At 26.9% G+C, this 16,122-nt stretch overlaps 1 protein-coding gene across 12 annotated transcripts in view; it reads right to left on the bottom strand.

Moving 5' to 3' along the window:
- Positions 1 to 16,122, bottom strand: part of LOC107457025 (septin-7) — an 83,689-nt gene that overhangs the window by 23,338 nt on the left and 44,229 nt on the right. For all 12 annotated transcript variants that reach the window (XM_043052066.2, XM_016075061.3, XM_071182648.1 and 9 more), the window contains exons 7-12: positions 14,164 to 14,256; positions 11,030 to 11,126; positions 10,886 to 10,937; positions 7,356 to 7,469; positions 6,090 to 6,225; positions 3,240 to 3,403 (exon numbers count right to left, since the gene is read on the bottom strand). In XM_043052066.2, the coding sequence (XP_042908000.2) occupies positions 3,240 to 3,403; positions 6,090 to 6,225; positions 7,356 to 7,469; positions 10,886 to 10,937; positions 11,030 to 11,126; positions 14,164 to 14,256 (656 nt within the window). The remainder of the gene's footprint in view (positions 1 to 3,239; positions 3,404 to 6,089; positions 6,226 to 7,355; positions 7,470 to 10,885; positions 10,938 to 11,029; positions 11,127 to 14,163; positions 14,257 to 16,122) is intronic.

Below are 16,122 nucleotides of genomic sequence, written 5' to 3'. Positions count from 1 at the left end.
TCTGTCTCTAAAAAATTTTAAACTTTTTATTATATTTAATTTTTGTTGTGATTTTGCTACTAACTTAGCAAACAAGAGAAAAATAAAGAGCCTATGTACTATTTACAAATATAATCTTTCATAACACTTAGATTCTGTTAAAAAAATATTTGAGGAAAAAGAACTATTTTGATTTATAAACCAAAAACAAATAGGTATTAATTAAACCTTTTTAAAAAAAAACTCACCAACTAAACGTAATTCTTTATTGTGACACAATAAAAAATAAAACAATTGAGTAGAAATATTAAGAAAATAGTTCATATCAATAAAAAACATTCAACATTTAAAAATATAAAGTAAAAAGTAATCACAGTGCTGTGTATGTAATGTCACAAAATGGATAGACTTATAAATAGATGTACACAGAGAGCATGCAAAGCACTTTGCTTACTTACATGCACGCTACATGTATTAAATCTTCAAAAAAAAAAAATATAAANCTACTAGTATTAAATCTTCAAAAAAAAAAAAAAAAAAAATTTCGAAAATCAAAATTATTTTTGTTGTAAATTTTAATCAGATAATAGGAAAAAAGATTTTAAATTCTTTATCTACAATAACAATCTTTTAATTGTTTCATTTTATTCAAGATAATGTCATCGATATTGATCTTAAAAGATCTAAAGAATTCAGAGCTAGTAAAAAATATATTAATTGAACAAGAAATATAATAAGTTAAAAACAATTTAGATATGACGCAATAGTGGTTTGATAACAAAAAATTAGGTCTTTTATAATTCTATTATTATTATTATTATGATTGTATTATAATATAATTAGAATACGCAAAAGTTATTTTTTTTTACATTCCTGAGTTATTTCACCTTAAAATAATCTATATGAAATGGAATTATGGGATAGGAAAATTAATCTCAAGGTTTATCAATACAAGCATATATTTAAAAAAAAAATCAATTAATCTTGAATTATTTGAGCTTAAATTTTCAAAGTCAATAGCCCCATTAAGCAGCAATATTAATTTATAGCAGCAAGTGCTATTTTACTCAATAAAAAAATTTCCTGATACACTATTTAATCAATATTTAGTTATTTTTCAAGTATAACAAAATTTAGATAAGCATAAAAAAAAACTGAATAAAACAAATTAAATTAGAAATAATGTTTCAAACAACTTTAAATATACTATTTACAGAAGGTCATTTCACATTTTTTAGGAAACAATTTTTTTGTTGTTGTTGCTATTTTCTTTTTTAAACTATATGTTATATTAACAATTTATTATAAATTTTTTAAAGCTTTTAATTAAATAAACTTTTTTCTCAATTTAATGAAATTTATTAATTTAGATTGAAATTTGACAGGTCACCAAAACAGCCATTTTGATAATCAGTCTTTGTATACAAATTCATTTTTGACACTTTCTGTATTGATAATTCACAGCTAAAACTTAAGTTTTTATACAAATAAACATTTTCTGAACAGTAACATATCCAACCCCTTACAGAACACTTTTAAAGTCTACTTAGTAACTTATTTAAGACTCGTTCAAAAAAATTTAGCAACTATAAATGGAAGTTTGCAGTAATGTTCAATGAATTTATAGGTTTAATTAACTGCCAAACCTCATATTACCATTTAAATTGATTTTTTTAAATTCTCAAAATTTTTAAATTCTCAAAAAGATTCCAGATTTTGATAGAATAAAAAATTATATACATAATAAAATTTCGAGCAAAAATTAAAAATGTATTTACTCTTCCACCAGCAGAATATTCTAAAACCAATTTTTGAATGAGAAATCTCAGCAATGACCCAGAATAAAAAGCCTAACATAGACTGAATCAATTATCTATCAAATAAAATCAAAATGAAAAACATCTACTTAAAAGATGTAAAACAACTTCAAGGCTCGAAATTAATGAAGGATCATTGATTTGATACAACCCCAAAATGAATAATCAGTGGTCCCTATGGGTGGTATGATGTTTTGATTAGAGCTTTTATCGCAAAACAATCGATCCTATTATAATTGTGATCATAACAGACTCACTTTATAACAATTTATTCACATTATTATTATTTTTTTAATATCTAATGGAGACAGACAGACCAGTAAAAATGTATGTGGATTAGTAACATTCATTAATTTTTTGACCACTGATTAAATTTTCATAATATTTATTTTTAGCATTTGGTCATTATTCTATGATTTTTCACCTTTTCAGATTGCTAAACAAACCTGACAAATGTACTATCAAAATACACTAGGTCAATAGGAAAAAATTAATATGCTTGAATCAGAAAGTTCACTTTTTGTGGCAGTATCAAGGCTATCAGATAAAAGTAAAATTCAGTTAGAGCTATAAAAATTTAACTAAATTATTTCCAGAAAAAATATGAAAGGCCTTCTGTATATTATGATTTTTCAATAAGAAGAGGCTTGGATGTTAAAGTTGTCAGCAGCAGAAAGGAGGAAAAAGAAAATACAAATTTGTTTTTGTTTAACACACAATGCGCTGAAATACATATTTAATTGCACAGCTAATATACTTATATGTATTTTTTTTAATTCATGTAACAACCTACAGATGCTATAATTAATAAATAAAAATAAAACAGAACACAGTACATAATGTGTATTGCATGACACATTGAGTCAATAAAGCAACAAAAAATCTAAACAAATGCAAGAAGGAAAAAAAAGAAAGAACAAATTAAAGCAGTTAATGCTCAGAACATTAGAAGGAAGCATTCTTAACATTTAATTCACCAACACATAAAAACATCCAAATCATATACACCGAACTTCATTCTGTAATCATTCAAAAATATTTTGTTTAACATTTAAAAACAAAACATACCCTTTTCCCATGAATAAAATTAGATATGAAAATGTTTCATTTGAAAAGGGAATTTTTCAACAACGTTCACTGAAAACACTAAACATAATGAAATTCCTAATAAATTAATAAACGAAGTAATGTGATAAATCGATGTAATTAAGTTCAGCACTTCAAATTTTACTGAAATGTTTTGTTTGATGTCAAAATTTAGTTACAATTAGTATTTCTTTTATAGTTTCCTTGGCAATTAACTAAACGAACAATACTTGTATTAAAACAATATTATTAAATAATATCCTATTAAAAATCTGTTTAGGTGTACAAAAAATATGTTTAAAAACATATTAATCAGCAAAGAATATTAATGAAACCCAAAAGAATCATAATACTTACTCTTTGGAGTTGTTATCCATTGTCATCCTCTTAAACGCATCTTCAGCATCTTTGTTGACTAATTCAAAATTAGCTTTATCTTTTTCAAAATTTTTTCTCCTGTCTTCTAATTCATTCTTTTGTTGTTCTAAACTTTTTCTTATCTGTTCATGCCTTTTTTGAAGCTGCAAATATCAGGAAAAATATTTTATTTTTTACGTAGTTCTTACTTTGTTAGCAATTCAACTGATAACAAACAATTAGCTTTATCAATAGATTTAAGTTAAGTAAATCTATAGATTTAAGTATCCATAGATTTAGGTCTCTTAAGTAATAGATTTAAGTTCAAACATGTTCTTTATCAATAGATTTAGGTTAAGTATTACAGATTAGGCTTTATCTATAGAGTTAAGTTCACAGTTTCAAAGTCAATGTTTATTTTACTAAAGCAACCATAATGTTTAGATCAAATAAATAATACTATTTAATAACATTTTTCAGAATAAGTATTATGAGAAAAGGCAATGAACATGGGTGCATAGCCAAATCTAAGTACTTTTTAAGCTCTCAAAAAATATTTTTAAGCACTATGTACATTAACGAAATACAAAATAATTTTCCAAATCTTTACATGATAATGATAAAATAACTAGTTTCTGCCAAGGAACTCGTTTCTTGATTATGTTAGCCATTATAAAATAATCAAGCGATTTTTCGGTTCGATATCAGAGTGGAAAATGAAGCCTGAAATTGTGAATATCTTGCGAAATGCAGCAGAGTTGGACATGAGAGTGGAATCTCACCGTACCCAGTTCAGTAGACGCACATGCGGAATCTCAAGTATTTCATGAAATATATAACATTATTGGCGCTGTGATACATTACGGACCGACAATACGCCGAAATAGATTGTAGTTGAATGAATTGTGAAAACGTTGAAAAGAACAATGTGATAAGCACGCTTTTACATAATACATGGCGAAAACTGACATGGTAAAGAAAAACAATCTCATTTTCAAAAAAGGAAAATTAAGCACCTTTTAATAACACCTAATTAAAAAAAAACACCTTTAAGGGCTTTTAAAAAACGAAAATCGAAAATAAGCACCTATAAGCACTTTTTAAAAATGCTATGCACTATGCATAACTAATTTAACAAAGCATTAAATAGCAAAACAGAATGTTCAATCAACACTTGAAGGTCAAATGCCTTAATTACATCCGTCTCATTTGCTGTGCGGGTAGAGCATGAATACCTAACAGCTGTTTTAATTGACAGGTAAGGAGACGAACAATGGAGTGTACACATAAAGTAGGAAAGTATCCTTCCTACAGTATATCAACAATACCAATACAGATACACCAAGTATGCTCTAGATACATATTGACTGCTTAAAAGATTGATATAAACTAAATTTATTCTCAATCTGACTAACCCATGTGAAAACTTTCACTTTAAATAAGAAACAAATAACTCATTTAATTATAAACATTTCTTGAATAAGAGATCAATGATCCAATAATAGGTCTTTATCTTTACAACCTTTCAAAAAAAAATTGTGTTTCATCGCATTTTTTAATGTAATTTTCGTGGGAAAAAAATAAATTGATTTCAAATGATTAAACCTGCCTGTAATGTAGCGCAGATAACGCAATTTCAGAAAATTTTTGGAAAAAAAATTTATAGGCACTTATTTATTTTCTAACAGGGGAAAATATTTAACTTTAAAAAAAAAGTTCATTTTTTTACCTAAACACTAAAAATTATATTCCTCTTTTAGTTTGAATATAAGATAATCTAGCATGATATTCTGATTTGATTTTATAGTTAGAAAAAATCTTGATACTTAGAACCTCTAACAATGAATTTAATTTTTAGTACTCAAATTTTAAAACATCGTATGTCCTAAAAACAACCTGCTAAACTATCCTATGTTTACAAGTACAAATTCATCTCTATACGTATTTGAATTAGCCTAACTTTTCTTGTAATAGTCTGAAAAAGTTAACAGTCTAAAAGTTAATAGTCTGAATGTCTGCATATTACAGACTTCACTCTGCAATGGACTCAAATTTCCAAATGTTAATAGTCTATTTATATCATCTATCAACATCTATCGATAAACTCCATCCAAAGAATTTGAATTCTCACTCTTTTTAAAACATTTTACAATAACATTTAAATCAGCATTTCGCCTAGTTTGCCGAATTTTTTGTAGTATAATTTGAATGATCACGTTTATAGGAATAATAATTGACTTACTACCAGTGGATGACTTATACTTCGGACCCACAAGAAATTTGCTATCTCGTTATCAAACACAGGAGGTCAACTTTTACACCACGATATACAGTATGAATATACAATATGTTTTCAAGTTTAAAAAAATGCAAGCATACATTTCTTGTAAATAATTCTAATCTCCCATTTGTAAATTCAGAAAATTCCATATTCTAACATAACCCAAACCAAGTTTCCCTAACCTAATCATAACCTAACCCAAGTTTCTAATCTAATCATAAGCTCTAAAGAGAGTAAAAAAGAGGAAATGAAAACTTAAGATAGAAATTAGATTTTCAAACTTATAAGCATGATCAAAAACAATTAAACTAGATGGAAAATAATTTTTTATCAATTTTATAAATGAAACATTCATGAAAAATAAAACTTATTTCATTAAGTCTATATGTTACCACTTAATCTCATTATGAACAAATTAAAAAAAGTGAAATAAGCTTAAAAAATTCTGAAACTTTTTTTTTCTAGCTGCATGAGATCTTTGCTGAAAATAAATATACAAGAATTTGAGTTTTATTTTAACTTTTATTAAACAGGAATTCAACCATAATTATTTTGAAAATCATACTTACATCAAGTTCAGAGTCTTTGAGTTTTTGTCTTTTTTCTCTCACTTTAAGTTCAAATACTTGTTCCATTTCTTGTTCCATTCTCTTCATTTTGTTTTCTTGTTCCCTCTTTTCTTCTTCCAACTGATCAAGAGGATTCCTTTCAGATAAAAAAGGAAGAAAAAGTAAAATAACATGTTTGATGTATAAAATTTCAATTAAGAGTTCTGACAATGAACACAAAATAAAGAAGAAAAAACAATTATCTGGACAAACAGTAATCTAGAATAATAAATTTTTAATGAATATCTCTCCTTAATAACTCATTCAACAATTTCAGAATTACAAATAAATCGTTATATTTATAAATAGAATAGATATCAATAAAATAGATTTCAGGCAAATATATTTTATGAGTAAATGTAACTGTGTAACAAACATAACTGACGGATCAAAAAAAAAAAATAATGTGAGATAATCTGAAAAATAATTTTCTTTTTAAATCAAATAAAAAAACTATTTGAAAATCGAAGAAAAACAAAGGAAATTATAGGCGTTAGATAGGAGAGAATTTTCAGTTTAACAGCATAAATGCTGAATATCGGTATGCTAAGCCAAACTATACGAATCTGATGTAAAACAAGAAAAAAAAAGTGCAAAGGTCACATAGAAACTAAAGATTTATGAACTACTAGAAAGTAAAACTCCTGTGAGAGGTTAATTCCTTGGCTCAATACATCCCTAGCTAATCTGCCTTTGATTAACAATTAGTAGCAATTATACTTGCAGAATTAGTTACATAAAATATTTCGATAGTTTGAAAAACATTTCATTCAACAGTCAATTTTTCTCTAAACTCAAAATTTTTTCAAATATCATTAATTTTTCTTGCTTTCCAATTTAAAATATGCTACATTAATAGATTTGCAAAGTTTATGATATAGAAAAAGATAATTCTTGCAAGAGACTATTATGCAAAATATAATTACTAATCTTTATTTTTATATCAATCCATTAAGATGACTGAAAAGAATTTAAAAAAAAAAATTCTGTTATACCAAATATTCTTATATACCAGTGAATATGGAGAAGATGAAAGTAATTAAGAAAATTATACAAGTTAATCTGTAAGGCAAAGTCTTTTTCTTCAGATAATTTCATGGGGAGAGTTCAATTTATAATTCAACACAAGAATTTGGAGGGGGAAAAAATCAGGAAAAAAATTGCTATTCTAGAATGCTAATTATTTCAGTTCATCATACTAGACATATCCTTAACAGTATAACTCACTTGTTGCATAACCTTGAAGGTTTGCCATCAGTTCCTACACCAGCCAGTTTCCTACACCTGAAATTTTCATAATGAACACTGTTTGTGACATCCTTCAAATCTTGCATATGAGTCCTAAATTTATTTATAAAATAAATTATATTATTTTTATACCTGTCATAAAATAGAAAAAATTTTTAAAAAAATATTTTTTGCTCAAGTACAGTACTTCAAAAAACAAGGACCACCCTGAATAACTTTTGATTTTAAGATTGGATGGATCTGCATGTTCTTGGAATCAATCTTAATGGTTCGAGGAGGTGACCTTAATAATTATAATTAATTAGTGTAGATGATATTTTCAGTTACGAATTCAGGCACAAAAACGTACTTTCTCTGAATAAACATACCCTATTTTCAACAGATTCAGATTCTTGACCCCAAAATATAGAGGGTAGCCACAATCTGGAGAATATGATCCAGATAGTTTGGTTGGGAGAGAGATCTAAAGTTTGGCCCCTTAATGTTAATTTTACTTCTGGAGCATTTGGCAAAACCTAGAGATTCGTCACATTTTGAATTAAAAAATTCTCAAGACGCAAAAAGTAAAACTAATATTAAGGGGTCCAAACATAAGATCACTCTCCCAACCAAACTATGAGAACCATATTTCCCAGATTGGGGGTGCCCCCTATATTTTGGGTGCCTAAAGCCCAAGTCTGTCAAAAAGAGGGTATGTTTATTCAGAGAAAGTATGTTTTTGTGTTTGATATCGTGACTAAAATATCGTCTGCACTAAGTAATTAGCATATTTGAGATCACCCCCTCGAACCATTAAGAACCAGTCATAGAATGTGAAGATTTCGTCATTAGATCAAGTTATTCAGGTGGTCCTTTTTTTTGGCTAACTGTACAAAATCAGCACTTTACAAAGAGTTTTTAAAAAAAACCAGCAGATAGTATTACTAAATACAAGTGGACTTAGAAATCTAAAACTTTAACAAATTAGTTGCAGTGAGTCTCAGAAAAGTCGGGACAATTTTCAAAAAAAAAATCAAAACATTCAATGGAATATTACTCATATACAAGACAACAGCTAACAAAGGCAAACTCGTAAAAAGTATGAACTCTACTTAAGCAAAATCAGGGTTGGGTTTTTGACGTCAAAAAGTGGTTTTTGACATGACAAGGGTATAATACTGGTTTAAACCGTCAAAAACCCGTCAAAAATGTCAAAAACTGAAGTTTGCCAAGAAAATATATAAACTTCAAAACTACCAACAGTTGCCATGCATTATATTGAAATTTAATTATACTATAGGTAATCAGCAGGTTTTAAAATATTTTTTAATTAAAATTAAGGTAAAATAACAGATTTAAAATCTCAGAAATTTATATTCAAATGCATGTGCAGAAAAATTTTGCACAAAAATTGTTTAAATATTTATATTTAAAAAAATTTTTTTTTTCTTTTTGATACTTAAGAAAATTAAAAGTTTATTACTATGCATTTTTGACATATAAGGAACATATAACTAATATTTATAAGGAACTTACAAGTTATGTTGTATAAATACAAACTTGATATAAGATACAAGTGTATAAAATTTTTTTTTTAATGTTATACCGAATATCTTTATTATCCAGTATGTTAATTTGAATTTAAAAGTAGTTATATTTATGAATAATGATAAATATAATTCATATTGTTTATTATATTTATTTATAATTATTACACTTATCATTTTAAAACAATTTTTATCTCTTAATTTTTTTTTCTCCACTTGTATTAAGAATACAAATAATGCATATCTTGAAAGCAAGAAGTAATTATTCAACAGCTGAATATTTAGATATTCAACAAAACTATATAGTATTCAGCAAAATGAAATTCACAAGTATTTGGATAAACTAAATTTTCAGCATAGTAAATGAATAGGCTGAATATACTGTAAATCGACACTAACTACTCTGTGTATTTAACAGAAAGCACTTAAATTTGTATTGTCTTATGTTAAAAAGATTATTAAGAAGATTTAAAAGAATATTAAAAAGATTTTTCTTTAAAAGATGTCTAATGTACAAAACTGCTAATGTTTATCTTTAAAAATGTCTAATTTTTAGTATAATCTATACTATACACTAAATTTGGTTATAAATAAATTTCTTAATAATATCACTGCAGATTTTCAATAACACATGAAAATGAATACATAATATTACAAAAGATGTGAGTTTTCAAAAGTACAAGATTTTGGTTACTATTCAAAATATAAGTGTTTCTTCAAAATTTTAAATTTATTTTTTCTAGAACATATTTAGAAACACTATCCTTTAAAAAATATATAAATTTTATGTATTAATTAAATTTCACACATGAATATAGGTTTTTGACATTTTTGACAGTGAGGTTTTTGACGTGACGGTTTAAACCATGGTTTAAACTGTCAAAAACTGTCACATGTCAAAAACCTGCCAACCCTGAGCAAAATATAATCAAATTTTATCATAAAATAATATTAATATGCATTATTTTTAATTTCAGAATTACTTTGCTTAGAACAAAAAGTTTTCCCTATTCCGAGTATAATTTTATTAATGAAGCACTACTAAACAACTCATTGTTAGAGATAAAAAATTTAAAAAAACATGAAAAGTTTTATAATTCTGTTGCATTAAAAAAAATAAGCACTTACAATTAAATAGCAATTCCTCATACCGATTATTTAATTAAAATTTTCTAATTTAGTTCAAAATTTTCTTAAATAATTTTAAAGTAGGGTTTCAACAATCTTAATACAAAAATTCAATGAATATGCCCGCATAAAAATTAAGTGCATAAATTCTGAATGCATCATTTAAAATTTCTATGAATACAAGTACAATATTAATAATTGAAATAATTCAATTTTCTTACACCTTTAAGTTAGAACTAGCAAATTTTGCGATTTTTTCTAACATTATTAAATGAAATGAGATGTTGGATTAAAAATTTTAAATCCATTATTTTGAGATTCACATTGGTATTCATAGAAAATGGGATATTATGAACAAAATATTTTACGTAAGAAAAATCAGGAATATCAGAACTGTAAACACTGATAGCAAATTTGTCTTTTAACAACAGTTCCTAGCTTTAATTTAATTAAAACAAAAGTTTGTTCAGAAAATTGCTAATGGTATTAAAAATAAAAAAGTGCATTACTTATTTCAAACTATTAACTTAAAACACATTACAATATATTTTTAAAGTAAAGTTATATAATAAACATTATATATATTATTTAAACTATAAGAAGCACATATAATTTAAATTGTTCCAAAAAAAAACGATAATTTTAGTTAAATAATGATAATATAATATTTATATAAGAAGAGCATTTAATTATTTTAGTTTAAGAACAAAACCTGCGTTAGCTCTTAAGACATTAAAAACTACTTTAATTCTTAAATTACCTTTATTAAGCTATAAAGAATGGGATAGAAAACAATAACTACATCAACTTTATAAATAGGAATCTAAAAGAGAAAAATAAATAAAATATACTAACTTTAAAAGCATGTTTCGTAATGCAAGAAAATCACAATGTTCCATATTTTCAACTGAAAAAAATTAAACAAAATTATGAAGTCATATTCATAGGTCCATAACATTTCACATAATAACATGCGAATCATATGGAGAAAAAAATTACCTTCTGCCACACCCCATGGGTATTTTCGACCCCTAACTTGTTTTCCATTGACATCTATGAGCGTATTACTACCAACAACAGCAAATGGCACCCGTTCCTTTAATAGCAATATTTCATATTACACTATGTTACATATAGAAATGAACTAACTATATTTTGAAAGTGTAATGCTAAGAATAGTGTTTGTTAAACAATATTAAATAATAACAATAAAATTTAAGTTTTTAATAAGATAATTAAAATATATAAATAAAAACAAAATATGTGCAAAAAATATTTGTCTTTCAGAAACATCTTCATCTTAAGCATATGTTAAAAGTAAATATTGAAAGCCAACTTAACAAAACTACATCCCTTTAAAGCAACTCGCAAAGAAAAAAATTTAATGCTTAGTACAGCCTAGATCATAAAAAGTCTATAATTCACGCAACAGTTTTATACGTATTTGGGTTAAATTTAAACACTCCAAGTTAATATCAAACTGAATTTTTCATAATAATAAATACAACTGAAGCATTAAGAACAAAAACGACAGATTCCAATCAACCATTTCAACTTTAAGGTATAAAAGAAGATTTAGCTCATTTTTATTGTAGAAAAATTTTGATAATGGAAAATGGGAAGTTTTTGCATATTCTAATTCATTTGATAGTACATGAAATATAAATGGTAAATGTAATGGCGATTGTAATTAACTACAAGAGAGAGTTCATTAAAACAATTCTTTACTTCAGGTTCACAATTCCAAACATAGTAGAAGAACAAAGAGCTAGAACTTAAATAGTTTATTTGCATAACTCGTAGCACACAGCTGTAGAACATAGTTTAACCCTTTTGCGCCGACTGCCAGCAAGAAACGCACTTACTTTCCAACCGACACACCGGTGTGCCAGAGCATTTTCTCGTTCACCCCCGGCCATCACTCATTTGTGCCAATGTCCTGAAACGTTTTAGAAAATAAAATTTCTGTGAGAAGATGGCATTGTATGTCCATATGGTTTCAGATACATGTAGATTTGACCTTCTACTCAAGATGAAAGTACANATTTCGATTTGTGGTCCAGTTTTTAGTGCAATGCTAGTGATTTCAAGTTTCTCACACGAAAAAAGAATTTTAAGTCATATATTTAGTTTTCAGATATTATAATGTTAAAAGTTATTAAATGGTAAGTACATAATGAAAATAAAAGGTGTAAAATATATATTTAAACAAGAAATAACTCAAGTAAATAAAGTATCTATAGAAATATATATAAAGCATATTTCATTTAAATATTTTACAGAACATTATTAAACAATGCGTTGATATTTCGTTAATTTCATGAATTTAGGCTTAACGGCAAAAAACCCTCCGGCCCTGAACAGATACTCGCGAGAGAGACTGCCGGCCTCAGCGATAAGCGCACGTTTGCGCTTCCCATCGCAAAAGGGTTTATTATTCTAAAAGTTCTTTTCTAATACACCTTGGCTGTTCATCAACGTCTTTTACACATTCAGTACACATGACCTTGTCACTAAAACCACAAAGGGAATATGCATGGCATTATCCGGGTAGTACAATGGCTGGCAACAGAAAGCTAAGCAAGACTCTTAGGCTTTAACCAAGCTGCAGTTGTTTATACAGTACAGCACACAATTCAAGTTCTCTGCATTCACCTTTCAGGGATGCTGTAATTTCCAGCATCAAAATCTTAACAAGACTGATCACGGAATACAAGCCAAAAACAGGATAATAACTAAAGATAAGGTTTCATCTTTCATTAATTAAATTAGCAGAACATGGAACAGAATACAGCAACTGCTCAACAGGTTAAGCAAACTTCCAGTCGTATTCATCTGACTATCTATTTAACATAGTACTGATTCCAGAAGCAGAACACATAATATAAGCTATTAAGAATTACTTGAAAAAATAAATATATGCTAATTACCTATTTATGACGTACATTACAGAAAAATATATGCTAACTAATTACTTATGACATATATTGTCATCTTTCTGTCCCTTGACGAATAACCACAAGACTACCAAAATAGGTTGCAAAAAGCTTGAATTTTTATAAGTAAAATTAGTGGATCAACCCATTTTAATTCACCAATTGATGTAACGTAACCTAATACACTGACATATATTTATCTCAAAATTTAAGATTGTTTTAATATTACCATTTTTATTCTTAGCACTCGCTACAATTAAGATGGTATTTGATGGAATAATTCAATGGTACAATTCATATATATTAAATTATAAATACTGCTCATATTTATTAAGTCCTAAAAAAATTAAAAAATGCTTTTAATTTATTAATCATAGCTATTGATGACTTACATTTATTAGATTACTGATTAGATGTCCCGACATTTATCTATTATACATCAAGACTATTTAATTTATCACTTAAGATGATATTAAGGAAATTTAAAAAAACATACTTTTATATTAAGTTTAAACTGCAATTTAAACAGCATTACTGAAGTTTAAATTGCAATTAATTTTTTAATGAAACCTATGGGTATTAATAATTTAAAATTAACTAGGTTTTAAATCATGTTGAGTAATGCAACTATTATATGGCGCAGAAACCTGGAAACAGACTAAAATCGAAATACAAAAATTAGAAACCTTTCATTTTTAAAATTTTCTGGCCTTACAAAGTATCAAGTCAAAATCTATTAAAGAAAGCTAAAATAAAAACAATAGAAGATGAAATTAAAAAACGAAGATGGAGCTGGCTCGGACATATCCTTAGAATGCCCAAAGAAAAGATCCAGACTTACCATCCAGCGCATATTTTTGGGAAAATTAAAAGAATGTTTGGGCACTTAAGGCCTCTAGCATTGGAGGGATATGCTAGAGGCCTTAAGTGCCCAAAGGCAGGTAGAGGATAAGTAAGTAAGTAATGCAACTATTAAAAAAAAATAATAATAATAAGATTTCATGAAATAAAAAATAGTTGAAAAATAAGAAATCATTAAGAAAAGCAAAAAATTAAAATTCAAGAAACTGAATACTTTTCTTTTTTTGTGAAATCAAATTTGATTCATTTGCATCAAAGTAATGATGAAACAAAAATTTTTAAAAAGTTAAATAATTTATTACATTAAGTTTTAAAATTAGATTGAGAAATAATTACCTTCATGATTTTGAGCTGTCTGTTTTCATCTTCATCGTCACACTCTGGAAATTCATAAATTTTAATTTGGTTTTGTGCTATTTCAGTCATTATCTGAAAAAGAAAAATAATATTTTGACCATGTAAAAAACATATATTCTACAGTAATAAAACAATGAACAGAACTTTTACAATTATTGATGAAACAATGAACAGAACTTTTACAATTATTGAACAAACTATTTAAAGTAACAAATTGAAACAAAAACAAATTAAAATTCAAACTCATTAATTTCAAAACTTTGAGTGAGCTCAAATATGGTTGCTTTTTAGCATAAGTTAGTTTTGCTTTATGCATTCAATAGAGAGAGAAAAAAACACAAAATTTACTTATAAATATTCAAAATAGAAAAAAATTATACACTTGAAGGAGAATACATGTCATACAGTTGATTTTCCTACACTATTATAAGTTCTTGCAGAGATTTTTAAATTTTTGGCAAGCTTGCTGGGATAATTAATTAACAATACATCATTTAATTATAAAATATATTTTAACAGATAACACATATCAGTATTCAGAGTGATAATATTTACAAGCAACAATATATAAAATCTTCAAAGCAACATTTGGTAGCTCACTAAGTAACATTTCCTGCAACATACTATTGCAAATTGAACATCCCATACCCCTAACAAAAGATAGCTGCCTTATGCATACTTGTTTACCATACTTCTAAAATTTGCTCAAATAGTTCTCCTCCATGAAGAACTACTTTCCTTAAAGCTATCACTGTAGACTACCGCTTTCCTTCCAATATTATTGAGTCCACCAATAGAAAATTAATCTCACAATCTATCATTCTCTCAAATTCGAATTTTAACGATTTAATTGTTTTATTTTATCATCTAAAAATCAGTTCCCAAATTGCTAAGAGTTTGAATAAATTTGAGTTTAAAGTTGTTTCTTCCCATGTAAATAAACAAAATTTCACCAATCTTAAAGATCCCCTTCCTTCTTTTAATAGCAGGTGTTGTTGGCGCATGCACGTTATTCCCTAGCGGAATGAGATTAAATCATCACTTCTCCTATGAGACTCGAAAACATTAGATGTGGATAAATATCTCTTAAACCCTTTCGAAATCCACAATATCTCCAGCTGTTGTTGTTGTTTATGCTTAATGTTGTTGTTATTAATAAAAAACAAAAAGTGCAGCTGGTGATCCGTCGGTATTTACTAAATTATCAAGCGTGTTGGTTTTAGGCCGAAATTGTCTGGCACGTCGAGCACACGGAGCGCTCGAATCAAACTACAACTATGGATACTATAGTGAAACTAAATAAAGCAAAAATTTCCTTGAAAGGAAATATTACTCGAATACAAACCTTTGTCGATAGTATATCTGAAGATATTCCTAATAATACCATACTTGAAGTGAAATTGAAAAAAGTCGAACAATTACAAAGTAAGCTTGATGAATTGAGAGTGCATTCTTTCGGTATTGAAAAAATAACTGATCAAGAATTAGAGGAATTCGAAAAAGAAATCGAACAATGCGAATCTCGTCTAGAAGATTTGGAGGTAAGCCTCAAACTTATAATTGATTCTAAAAAAGAAACTGTATCAACTGTAAACGATGTTAAACAAAGTAATCAAACTGAAAATATAACTAACACAAAAATTCCACCTATTATACTTCCAACATTCTCGGGAAGATATGAACACTATAGTACCTTTAAAAATCAGTTTGATGACTTGATCACCTCTAATGATCAACTCACTCAGTCGCAAAAACTTTATTATTTAAACTCATGTCTCTCAAATGAAGTAAAAGAATTTGCTTCCACATTTGACACATTTTCTTCATTATATGAAGCACTCGATTCACGTTACGATAATAAAAGATTAATCGTTGATGTGCATGTAAATTCCATCCTAAATTTTAAAAATATAGAACGTGAAAATGCTACAGAAATTC

The sequence above is a fragment of the Parasteatoda tepidariorum genome, chromosome 6 (assembly GCF_043381705.1).
Source record: "Parasteatoda tepidariorum isolate YZ-2023 chromosome 6, CAS_Ptep_4.0, whole genome shotgun sequence".
NCBI lineage: Eukaryota > Metazoa > Arthropoda > Arachnida > Araneae > Theridiidae > Parasteatoda > Parasteatoda tepidariorum.
Note: the sequence above shows the minus strand (reverse complement) of the source record. Positions and strands in the feature narration are given on the sequence as shown.